Source organism: Perca flavescens, chromosome 12 (assembly GCF_004354835.1).
Source record: "Perca flavescens isolate YP-PL-M2 chromosome 12, PFLA_1.0, whole genome shotgun sequence".
Taxonomy (NCBI): domain Eukaryota; kingdom Metazoa; phylum Chordata; class Actinopteri; order Perciformes; family Percidae; genus Perca; species Perca flavescens.
Window position 1 is genome coordinate 5116856 of NC_041342.1, and position 13066 is coordinate 5129921.

Genomic DNA, 13066 nt, shown 5'->3' on the forward strand with positions numbered 1-13066 from the left:
TGCTAGGTGACCTGACCAAACCGCTGCCTCAGACCGTGGTGGGAGAGCACGGCGACAAGGTGATTCAGTGTCGATGGCACACACAAGACCTGTCCTTCCTCTCATCCTCTGCTGACCGCACTGTCACACTCTGGACACACAACCCATAACACACACACACACACACACACACACCACACCCACACACACCCACAACCAGTTATAATCTAAAAGACACACATTCCCTCTAACACTCCTTCTGACTAACAACACTGTCATGCTCCCTTTCAACACACTTAACACACATTACCACATGGACTGTTGAATGAGCCTTTCACTCATCTGTAGGAAACCAAAATGGATACAACCCGGTGACACATCAAAAGCACACGTTGCATGTTCTCCTTTTTTCTTTACATTGCTCACATTGCATCCGTCACACCGACTGTCGTCATCTTGAAAAGGTTCAACAGCAGGATCATTCATTATTCTCCCCATCACTCTATCTTCACTCCTTACACACCGGTCAGTTGCTGCATGTCCTTTTCCCTGAGGAGCTGTTGAGGTTAGACAGGACAGAGTGCTTTGTTCATGATGGTGCCTTCCTTGAGTTCTCAGTTTCCATAGCAAAAATGTAAAACAGATAATATGGTCATTTTTTTTTTCCAAGATCAAATTTTGTTACGTCGTCTTGAGAGAAGTCCTACATTCCTTCTTCATTTTGCACATCATTTTTCTTACAGCTGGTGTTATGCTGCTATTGTTTGGTGACACAAGAGTTGAATTGATGGTGTGAAATGTAATTTGATCAGTGTGTCAGTAGTGAGCTTTTCCTATCAAGAGGCTGAATCTGTGGAGGTCATACTATCCTGTTGATCAGTCAGCTGTTGCTTCCCTGTGGGATGTGCCGATGTCTAATGTTACTGTATCCATTGCATTTGCTACAACTCCAAATGTGTAAATTAGCGTGTGTGCGTTTGTTTTAAATTTGAAACCAGTGTTTCTTTGCGCTGAAAATGTTAACAGTGTCTTGCGATGGCTTGTTTGCAATGAAAGATTGTTATTTCAAAGGGAAATACAAAGTGTAATTTGTGGTTGAGCGCCCTAGCATTCAAAAGCTTTGGTTTGTCTACTGTAACAATACACCAACAGTAGGTGGCAGTCTTTGGCCATAGCAAGGGTCGAACCATATGCACAATGAAATCTGAGTGGATGCACGGGTGTTTTGATATTTATTTAGAACCAGTATTTGGGGCATATGTATTGTATTTTTTTCATGTATTTTACATGCGCACTTTTTTTCTTTTAACATTGTCTCCTAAAATTGATTTACTTACAAAGATGCATATTTTATGTTAATTTATAGTACACAGTATATTGTTTTAACAAATAAGGCCAAACTAATACGTACATAGATGTATTTATTTCAGTTGTGTTTATGTATGTACAGTTATGTTTTTGAAATGCTAGTGGCTCTTGTATTAAGCCTTTTTAATTCTTGTTTTTAAAAGTGACTTAAATTAATTCAAGCTAACTCAAGTCTGACTGCTGGTACGTTCAATAAAGTGTCTTTTACACAAGCTGGATCTTTTGTGTCACATTGAACATTTAAAAAAAAAAAAAAAAAAAAAAAAAAAAGTCAAAACAAGATGCTTACGTGGATGAGGCTTTATTCCTCTGGCGTCATTGAAGCATTTAGTACAAACGATGTGTTAAATTCATTCTTTTATCAAATAGCTGGCTTAAAATATCATTTCCTTAACCTGACCTTGGATACTCTTCAATCCCCACCCCAAAAAAACCTCACATATAAACAAAATACATGGAACGAGTGCTGTACCTCTATCTACACTGACTCAGACACCACTGTGAGTAAAACCACATTACTTCATAGTGGTGAGACGGCCGAATCATAACAATCATAAAAAGTACAATAAATACAGACATAGCTGCAGTTGTGTATTGGAAAATACACATAGTGTGAACTGAAATGTGTAGTTGTACAGAAGGATAAAAAAAACTACACTTTGTCTTGTCCCTGATACTACTGAGAGTTTGTTGTTGTGCAAGATGTGCGAAACAAGTCCTTGTTAATTTGAGTTTTTTTTCTCCATACTGTATACTACATAATGCTGTTAATAATAGTGCTTTGTTTTGTCCAAAAAGGACAAATAAAGATAAAACAAGGCTTTCTTTTGTGAGTGACTACCCATTGGTCAGAACGCTTCATGAGATGAAAAACTAAAAACAACCTGACTGTCCCTTTAGTGCTTAGTTGAGCTGGAGCTGGAGCTAGGCCTGGCTGTTGCATTTGCTGCAGAAGGCAGGGTGACCCGTTGCTCGTCTATTCGTTTGGCCTGAGAGCGCATGATGAGGCTGAAGAAGTCCTCGTCTGGTATAGTGGGCCCCCGGACCGGAGGAGGGGGAGGGGCACAGCGCTGGTCATCTAAACGGGACCCCTGGTCGAGCGAACAGGAAGAAAGAGAGCTGCAGTTTGAGATCTGGTTATGTGGTTTTATATGTTCTTGGTTGTAAAAAGCACATTATAACTGTTAACGAAAAACTCAGGAGCAGAACAACTTATTTCACGTGCATGAAGAAGATTCGGGAGATTTTGCTGAATTCTCAATTGAGGAGCATTTAAGATTAAACAGTACAGTGTAGGTGCCATCCCAACTTCTGAATTTCCTGTCTTCCTGAAGGTGTATTTCAACTTTGCTGGATTTAAATTTAGCTGACCCTTTAAGGTAAACAAAGATATTGCAGGCACCTAAAACACAGATGGTCTCTCTCTCTCTGGGCATTATGCTAAAGTGTGGCAGGCCCACCAACCTCCAAAAGGAGACAGTCCTGACTCAAAACACTCCCTTGTCATCTAGCTGCCTAGACTCCCTTGATCCATGGAGGCCAAAAGCTGAAGTACTCCTCTGCCTGGAAAGGTTATGATGGACACTGACCTGAATAAGACCTGGGGTACCACTGTCTCAACATACATGGAATGAGTTTGTAAACTGGAAATTCGCCCCACAATAACTTCTTGTGTATTAAATGTACTGCATGCCTATCATTGTGCAGTAGCACTGTGTATTCGGTCGTATCGGGTACCTGGCACTTGACGAGCATATCGAAGAAGTCGTCGTCGGGCTCAGCGCTGTCAGCGTTGGCCATCAGGTGGCTGAGCACGGCCTGGTTGCTGTTTTGATGGAGTCTGAGGCCGGGCAGGCTTCCCCCCGCTGCCGACGACTCCTCCGCCCGCCGGCCTGGGGCGCCAGAGACGTTGGCGGACTCGGATACAGCTGCAAGAGTTTGAGAGAACCGATGAGGTGCCAGGAGAGATACACTGCAAAAAGGATGATGTACTGTGACGATGGGATTCATTTTGAGTGTGACTGCATGGCCTCACTTTTCCTCATGGCTCTGGGTGGCGTTTCTGGACCACTGCTTAATGATAACCTGCTGCCCTTATCCTGTATTGAACAGCGTTGGTCATCCATACGGTTGCTCTGGAAACGGCTCAGCAGGTCAAAGAAGCCCTCGTCTCCGAGCATGTCAGGACTGAATCGCTGGTAAAGTACAAAAACATGAACGTAAAAAAAAAAGAGCTAAACAGAACAGGCCTTGTTTAATGATAGCTGTATGCGACTAAAAGTGGTTTGTGTGTGTGCGTGTGTTAATGGTTATCAGCTGTATGCACCCTGTACTGCGTACCTTCTGTGGTCCCTGTGTGGCCGTCTGGGTGGTGTCCAGAGTGTTGCTGGTGTCCTGGAGGACCTTACTGGAGCCGCCAGCCTTGTACTTCTTCCCACGCAGACGGCTGACAAAGAACAGCTTGGAGGAGCTCTTAGCCAGCAAGGGTTTCGACTCTTTGGTCAGGATGTCACTGTTCCACTTCTGACCCTTCAACACACAGGAGGGGATTAGTTACCACAATGCAGAAGGGAAATGAGGGGAGAGACGATAAGCTTGGAGGAGATAAAGCAACCAATTATGTGGTAAACACTCGGTTTTAGTAGCAAAGCGGGACTTAAGACGGATAGAACATCGTGTGTGTTAGTGGGTTAAGGACTTCGAGGGACAGGAGAGGAGTCCTTACATTTATCTTGTCTGGAGTGAGTTTCATCAGCTCCAGCTTCTCCATGCTGTGTCTTCTGCTCATCCTGGGCCTCGCTCCTAAAGCACATACAGTAGAACAATTACAACCATGTTAAACACCAGTCATACAAACGGTTAAAAGAAGACGTGTAATGTATAACTCACCGTGCAGGTTGTAGTCTATGTCCGTATTCTCTGAAATAGTGGAGTTATTTGTGCTGTAACTTAGACCCAGAACCGTCTGGAGATCAGACACGTTCATACGAGCCGTCAGCTCCCCGCTTCTGTCTCCAGTCTAGAGGGGAAAACACACACACACACACACACACACACACACACACACACACACACACACACACACACACACACACACACACACACACACACACACACACACAATTTGACTACTGAAGGACTTCTTTACCTGTTGTTTTGTAAAGTGTTTTAAAATATTGTTTCCAATGCTTTACTGTAAAGGCGAAATGCAGGAAAGGAAACCGTCCACTGCTCTCGTTTACATGACGTACCTCTTTGCAGATCTCCAGGTGTTTCTCAGCAAAATGCATGGCTTGGTCATGGTTCCCCAGTGCAGTGTAAGCATTTCCAAGACTCCAGCATGCACGACCCTCGCCAATCCTACATCAGAAAACACAATTAAATACATATGGAGGTGTAGTTAAAATTATTCTTCATATGTGTGTGTGTGTGTGTGTGTGTGTGTGTGTGTGTGTGTACCTGTCATTGAGGTCCTGGGCTATGATGAGGTGTTTGAGGTGGTAGTCTATGGCTCTCTCATAATCCTGCAGAAGTGTGAAGGTGTTGCCCAGACTGTAGCAGGCCTGGGCCTCCACAGCGCGATCCTTCAACTGCCTGGCCAGCTGCAGTGTCCTCCTGACAAACACGCAGACAAGCCGGTTCAAAACACTGCAGAGAGGCCTCAATATTTGCATCTGGCTTTTTACGTCACACAGGCTTACTTTCTCACAAGAAGTCCCCACAGTTCCCACATTCTTGGAACAACATACCACGTCATACACAAAGTAAAGTTTCCCTTTTTTTAGATATTGGGATTACTTGCTATTTGCCTGGTGGACAAAAAAAGTTAATTTTGAACCCTGGTTTTTAAATCAAGAATGAAAACATTACACTTGTATTTTAAAACACAACTTCATATCTGTGTAGATAAGTTATCATTATCTACTCTGCCGCCGTTGTTTAAGGAAAAATGTACTTGGGTCAGACAATGATTTAAAAAGATTCCCATGTAGGCTGTGGCTTACTTGTAATGTTCAGCAGCCACTTCGAATTCCCCCAGAAAGATATAGGCGTTCCCCAGGTTGCAGTAAGCCCGTCTTTCTGCCGAGCGGTCGCCAAACTCCTTAGCTATGAGCAAGCGCTGTTCAGAAAGAGACATAAAAAAAACATATTTTATCATACAGTATCTGTTAGAATAACTGTCATCACAGAAGTAGGTTTATAATGCTCGTCTATGGAGTGTGTAGACTTTGCAAATATGCTTTGATAGTGAAAGGGCTTTTTAGGGTTACGCCACACCTGTTCGTGAGAAGCTACCGCTTTGCGGAAGCTTCCCAACAAGTAGTAGGTGTTGCCGAGGTTACCATAGGTTCGACCCTGAGCAGCACGATCTCCAAGCTCCTTCACTATCGCCAAGTTTGCCCTGAAAATACACATACGGTCAAATGCACTATGATGGCATAACAGCAAAAAAAGGCATGGAGTCATTAAAATATCACCCGCGCATATTTACTAGCACCATACTGTGCAGTCACTTACTCGTAGTACTCAGCTGCCTTCCTCAGTGCCATCATGACCTCCTCTGGGAAATCTCCAGGCTCGGCTCCACTCCAACAGATACTTTTGCCTTTGGCGTGGTACACGTTCCCAAAGTTATACAGAGCTCGCGCATGACCGACCTAACACACATCCAGGAAAAACATGTCAGTGCTGGCTAGGGCTGCGTATTGGCAAGAATCTGGCGATACGATACATGGGTCACGATTCAATATATTGCAATATATTTCCATACTGTGCGTAAGGCGATATATTGGGATTTCTTTTTTAAATATATCTTTGTAAAAACTAATATTTAAAAAAAAAGACATGATGTGCATAAAAGTCAAAGAAGTTTACTTTATGTAAACAATTTAGTACACGCTATTCGATAGTATGGAGTATTGTGATTTTCTTTTCCTTCTTTAAAACCAAAATTTGAATAATACACAAACTATCATGAGACATTTCTAAAAACTTTTTTCTGAGAAGAATGCACATCAAATCTCATTTATTTCATTTGTAAAGAAGTTGAGAAAAAGATCTTAACATGTATTTTCTGCATTTTCTGCTTTTGCTGAAAACGGATATGATGTAGATATGATGTAGTAGCCGTCAGCGGTACCGTATAAACAGAAAATATGTAGCTAAATCATTGGTATAAAAAAAAAATTATTCTAGGTGAAAGAATCGATTATAAAAATCATTGCAAAAAAAAAAAAAAAAAAAAAATCGCGATACATAGGATTTTCCCCACCCCTATACACTGCAATAATAGGCTTGAATATCCTGCTGCCTCACCTTGTCATTAAGGTCTCTGGCTATGTCCAAGTGCCGCTGACAGCAAACCACAGCCTCGTCAAATCGCCCCAGCACCTTTAATGTGTTGCCAAGGTTTCCACTGGCTTTGGCTTCTCCAAGCAGGTCACCGATTGTCCTGTGCAACACACGTTGTGTTAGTAATAATACATGTTGTAATGATCTGTTGGTCTGCACGGTTGTGGGGTTCTTGTGCAGGTCCAACCTGGTCAAGGTGAGGTCATGCCGGTGGAACTCTAGGGCCTTGGCGTAGTCATGCAGGTGGAAGTAGGCATTGCCCAGCTGACTGTAGATGGCACTGAGCACCTGCAGGTCCTCTGTGCCCACCTGGATGGCAGCTTCAAAGAAGGAGACGCCTGCTCTGTAGTCGCCCACCTTACAGAGCCGCTCACCCTCCAACGCCAGCTCCAGGCAGGACACCTCCATCCTACAGCGGGAAGAAGCAGAGTCAGTGCATCAGGTGTCTAACAAAGATCTGGCCTGCTGTCTTAAAGTTGCTGTAGGAAGGATTGCGAAGATCCAGGACTAAGCCAAACAATTTGAACATTGACTACTTTGTCCCTCCCCCCTTTCTGCTAAAGCCCAAAATGGTCTCCTAAGCCCCTCCCCCCACGAGGGAGAATGAATGCGTGTAAATGAGAAGTGATTGACACGCCCTGGCCCTGATTGGTGCATCTGAACAGGGAGCGGTGGATTTTTGCAAATCACACTACAGGCTGTAGGTTGTGCCAGAGGAGCTGGATTTCTTCTTTTTTTTAATTACATGCTTCATGTAGTTCTACTGGAACATAGAGTCAGTTTCAGCAAATATGACAGAAAAGTTAGTTTTATCTCAGTTTAAGCAAATATGGCAGAAAGTTAGTTTTATAAGTCTTACCTACTGTACCTTTAACTGGTTTTTACTGAGCAGCACCAAAGTATCTAAATCCAAAGAGCATCATTAAGGCCCAATAATGAAGAAGCTGTGGAAAAACAGTCCTTCTCTGGCTGAAAGCTACAGCCAACTGACCGTAACCCACTCACAACCAAGGAACAAAGCTTGTAGCCTTTGCTTAGAAATAGAGCTTTGAGCTACTTCCTTCCACATACAAAGAACAATGGGGTCTGTTTGTTATGGTAGATCTCACATCCCTTTGACATGCCTCAGAAAGTGAAGTTGGTTCCTTCCTTTTACAGTCAAATGAAGCAAAGAGCGGGTGGAAATAGTAAAGAAAAAGTATGCCAATGTTCAGCATTCCCCTGGTTTTCAGCTTTGCTTTAGAATCAGAATTCATTTAAATATGTTGTGTCTTAACAGATCCCCATTGGGTACTGGAGGAAAGCAATATCAAATGTAGGATATAATATTTAAAAAGCATTTAGAATTGGGTTGTCTCAAAAAACTTAATAACCACGCCTTGTGGAGTTACAAATGAGGCTCAGGTGTTTCAGGGCCAGATCATAGAAAGGTCAGACAATGGCTGGTGCCTTATCTGCACATGGATTATATTTAGATTAAACTGCATATTTGTGCAAAGCAAAACTTCTCTGCTGCCAACTTTTGTTTTTCATGAAACTGCATTGTTGGGGAGAGATTGGCTTCACACAAAGTCTATTCAGTTTTTTCATCTAGTGTGGATTCCTCACGTGAAGTAAAAAGCTTACATAGTCTACGGTGTGCTATTAAAATGCTCATGTAATGCATTCTCAGTCTTAGGCATTAAATTAGAAAAGCCTATCTTTTTGTTTACTACAAAGTTACTGTAAAGCCATATTTTTCCAACACTGTAGCAAATACTAGCCTACCTGCTCGCTTTCTGTGTCTTACAACAACAACAGCAGCACATGGAACTTCTGAGAGGCATCTACCGAGGTTTCTACTAGAAAAACTTCCAGGCTGCAGCTCCTTCTCTTTGTCTGAAGCCTGGAGAGACCAATTTAGTAATCTGTAGTAAAGGATGGCGATCAAGATCTTGTTTGTTGTGATCTAAGTCTTAAAAAAAAAAAGTTTAAAAATAGCATTCCTTTCCTGTGACATCAAATCCATTGTTCATCTGACATCATAGAGCTATTTTAGCATCACGTATTGGAAAACCTTCAAGGAGACGTGTGTGATGTTACAGTCACAGTATTAACTTCCCAACGCATGGCAGCAAGGAAACTGCTCGATCATCATTTTCTCAGCTAATCTGCTTGTCTTTAAAGCTCCCTATTCTGACCCGGTCACCTGAGATTACACCTGTCGAGCGCACACCCGACAGATTACATTGCTGGTGAGTTCTAAGTAGATTTATTAGACACGCCAGGCACAAGCAGACCGAAGTGACGTTTAAGGGAATCAAGTGATTAATGATAACCAATCTGACCGTAGTAGTAGTATTTGTTGGAAAAAAAAAAAACATATCCTCCCACCAAGCATACGCCAACCATACCAAAATAAATTGGACACACACACGTGCTGCGAGTAACAAAAAAAGCAGTGATGAATATTTCAGGGCTTGTTAAATATTGAAGCCAACTAGAACAGGTCACACCTGCTGCCAGAGCTCTTTACCTGGGTATGTAGGGACAGCTGGCGGATGCTTTGTTGGGAAACACGCCTGCCTTTAGTCAACAAACAGTCCTCCCTCTATAATTTACCTAAGGCTTCAATTTTCAATTCCATATAACACATAATACCATCACTTCCTCAACAAGGAGATAGAATTTAAAAAAAGAGATTTGTCTTCTCTTAACCAACAACCAATCATTTCAATGACAGTCCATTCTAAAACTAACGAGGGAAAGCAAGATGTTAAAAAAAAAAAAACGAGCCAGGGAAAAATACTCCACAACCATACCTTAGTTGAGAGAGGAGAGATTCCTACCTGTAGCGGACATGAAAGGACTGCTCCTCAGTTCCCGTGCTAACCACTGAGCCACTGGTATCCATTGCTGCGCATAATATGAGGGAAAATCCCAGTCTCGTTCCGGAAAAAATGGTTGCGTTTAAAAACAAGAGCCAACAAGAAAGAAAATAAAAAAAAATAAAAAAATCTTTGGTCAAAGGGAGTTGGGCAAGAGGAGGTAAACCAAAGAAAATGTCACGAAACGTGGTCAAGTGTGTGAGCGTCCCTCTGCTGAGCGTTGACAGGGGAAGGCAACCCCATGAGTGTTAGAAAGAGCTGCAGAGTCCGGAGCGTCAGTCTACTCGGTTACGTTCGTGTACTGTGTGTTTTGCGTCACCGCACCTCAATCTCGCCAGTGGCCCTCTGTGAAGAGAACACAAGATGCTGTATGTGAAGCCTCATTCTGGCCGCACGGTGCCATGGCAACACCAACCAAACAGCAGCGTGCACAAGCAGGGCAGGCAGAAAGTGAGAGAGCAGGGTGAGAAAAAATGGATGGGGTTCAACCACACACAGTCTATGGGTTCAACACAGGCAAGCTGTCAATATAAGACGGTGACCCAAATCATCCAGGCTTGGAGATGTGCGTTTGTGCTATAAAGTTGCTACAAGGTGAGCAAGCTATGAATGCCACAGAATGGAACCTAAGCAGGCAGAGATGGCAGGAAAATATATCATCTCCAAAGAGTGTAAATGCAAATAAGAGGAAGTTTTTGAAAAGAAAGAGAAACCAGCAACCTGTTGCATGATTTATCAAGAAAAAAAAAGGTCACTAAATTAAAAACTGAAGCAAAAACAGAAGAACCTACTGTGCGTATGCAACTTCCACCAAAGGAAAGGACAGTGATAAGCAAGCTACATGGATAAGACTGCACCAAGTATAGACCAGAGCCAATCATTACCACATTTCTCCATGAGGTCATATTAGCCACACCCATTTGTTCCCCAAATTTCATGCCCTCCCCTCACACACACACACACACACAATGGAAAAATGGGGCAGACCAGATATTTGCAAACTGGGTTAATTCTTTATGCTAAATAACAGATAAATGAAAACAAAGACATGGCAAAAAACAGTGTGTATATTTTAAAACCTTTCAGAGACAGTTGAAGGACATGGCAATAGCACATAAATGGCATTGCATTTTATAGATTAGGCATTGTAAATGACCACTGTGTTCCTTTATCAGTTATCTACTGTATATATATATTCAGCCCTACATTACATATAGGCCACTCAACTGTATGCTAAATTGCCCCCTTTTAATATTACTTAAAAGTCAAAATATTGTCAGATATGTTCTGTACTAATGAATGCAGGCCCAGTTCTACCGATTGTGCATAGAAAGGAGGCCAGTGTTAATAAAGTACCTTGGATGAGGACCTTTGATATACAGTACAATAGGCTTGCTGAGCAGTATAGTAGTATTAGATCAGCACTGAGCTCATACTGCAAGAAGAGCACACATCTTAAAAACAGATGACAACCAAAACAAGAACTGTTTTGACAAATTGCAACAACTCAATCATGTCTTGTTGATGTCAGAATTTTCTACTGCCACTCAAACACAGTATGAGTGGCAGTAGAAAATCAACACTAAGCTTAGAACTGAGGGGGGGGCATTTTACAGTTTAGGGCCTGCTCACAAACAAGTGTGAATAAAATGTTAACTTTCTTGCTGATAACGCAAATTTATAAATAATACTAATGACTATAATTTACCATAATCCATGCATTAACTAAACAAAAACAGCCTCTGGCAGTGTATAGCAAAATCAGCTCTTTGCCCAGCCTGTTCTTCTTGCTGCTATGTAAATGTAACAGTTAGGTTATAATGCAAACTAAAGCCCATGGCTTTGGATGTCTGTGCAGTACATGTTCCAGCACATTATTATAATCACCAATTGATGTGTGCCAGTGTTGGTGCAGCCTTTTCCACCTTCAAATGCCAACTGGGTGTGTTTAAGAGAGCGCTGCCTTGCTCACAAAGCTACAGTGAGCAACAGGAAGGAGTGACCCATGACTAAAAGGCACATCAAAAGAAACAAGACGGCGAGTAATCACTGACTCTTCAGTCCCAAATAGGACATGATTTCATCTTCAGCAGATGTGAGCTATTTTCGTTGTGCTTACAGCCCATTGATGCACTAAAATGACTACTGCCAATGAGAGCAAAATCTAAATTTGGAAACACCACTCATCATTATACCATGAGCCAACAAAAGCCTGCACCAAAACAAAAGAAAGAAATAACTACATACGTACTGGGATACTGACCTGTGAGTCTTCCACACAGGAACAGGAAATCTGGGAAGCCTGCAAGGAAAAGGTCTGACCATGAATAACTTTACACCTAAATATACTGGTGTCGCAGTCCCTGAGTTACTGGTTACTTGAGTTTGTAGTTGAACATTAAAAATGTCTATCATAATATGGACACTATGATACAGATTTCTACATAACATTAAACTTGCACTGAATACTTGGTGGTTTAGTACTCCAGATGATATACACACACTCAGTTGCCAGTTTATTGGGTACACCTAAAACTAGCTGTACATAACACAGCAGGCTCACCTAATACCACTCAATGAGGGAAGGCTAAATATTAGAAACACATCCCAGTATTATTGCAATATATTTCAACATCACCTCAAACTACAGCTTCTAATTGACAATACATTTGAGCAAAGTGTACCTAATAAACTGGCAACTGAGTGTATGCAGCATATTAAAGGTCTGGGTGATGTGAGTGTGTGTATGCCTCTATAACTATGTATTACTAAACTGGCATATACATTAAATAACGAAAGTGCAAGTATAATGTGAAATGACATCTGTATGAAAATGGCCATATACATACAAGACAAATACAGTTAATTTTTGTATTAGGTAAGTTATATATACTTTAACTATATTCAACATACGTTCTTATAGATCATAAGGGCGTAAATAAACACAAACACGATTGATTATCATAACTAATCTCTACCGGACACATCACTCACTGTCAGTATGAGCTCTATTCAGACAGACTTTAGAGCAAATCTTCAATGAGGAGGCTTTAAAGCGAGGGTTGTGAACATCACACGTTCATGATGGGTAACTGTCAACGTTAACGTTACTGTATTGTCAGAAGTTTAACACCAGCTCGAAGACACACGCTCGGGCTGTGAATTTACCCTCTTGCTGGTTACAGTAACGTTATCCAGCTAAAGATTAGCTAGCAAATGAGCATGTTAGCTGCTAAACTTACGTTTGGCGATCCAGTTCGAACAATGGTGAATTCTCTTCTTTTCTTTACTTTTTCACAACAATAAAAACATAAGGTCGATTAAAAAAAATCTGTCTGTTATATAGGGACAAACTGTACTGACGTTATATGCAGACCAACACGCTACATTATCCCTTAACTTTTTGTAAAACTTTGATTTAACTTCGAGAATGAAGAGAAAGAGAAGAAGAAAACCGTGGCTGTACTACCGTATGTGTTTTCGCCAAGTAACCAATCAGG

The 13066-nt window shown here is 41.7% G+C and overlaps 2 protein-coding genes across 7 annotated transcripts in view; one reads left to right on the forward strand and one right to left on the reverse strand.

Moving 5' to 3' along the window:
- wdr47a (WD repeat domain 47a) overlaps nt 1–1559 on the forward strand; it is a 16835-nt gene extending 15276 nt beyond the window's left edge. Inside the window, exon 17 of the mRNA XM_028592342.1 lies at nt 7–1559. Within this exon, the coding sequence (XP_028448143.1) occupies nt 7–149 (143 nt within the window). The 3' untranslated portion in view covers nt 150–1559. The remainder of the gene's footprint in view (nt 1–6) is intronic.
- Nucleotides 185–13031, reverse strand: gpsm2 (G protein signaling modulator 2). Of its 6 annotated transcripts, XM_028592345.1 has the most exons (17): nt 12809–13031; nt 11830–11868; nt 9528–9911; nt 6887–7108; nt 6664–6799; nt 5866–6005; nt 5626–5749; nt 5352–5467; nt 4807–4962; nt 4599–4707; nt 4237–4366; nt 4073–4149; nt 3688–3876; nt 3383–3542; nt 3085–3275; nt 2232–2438; nt 185–536 (listed from the first exon to the last, which is right to left on the reverse strand). In XM_028592345.1, the coding sequence occupies exons 3-16, from the start codon at nt 9590–9592 to the stop codon at nt 2244–2246; spliced, it is 2010 nt and encodes a 669-aa protein (XP_028448146.1). In that variant the 5' UTR covers nt 9593–9911; nt 11830–11868; nt 12809–13031; the 3' UTR covers nt 185–536; nt 2232–2243. The 6 variants fall into 6 exon arrangements, with proteins under 6 accessions (XP_028448146.1, XP_028448144.1, XP_028448145.1 ...); XM_028592343.1 differs by lacking the exon at nt 185–536 and having other exon boundaries at nt 1633–2438; XM_028592344.1 differs by lacking the exon at nt 185–536 and having other exon boundaries at nt 1633–2438; nt 11818–11868.
- Nucleotides 13032–13066: the final 35 nt, after the last annotated feature.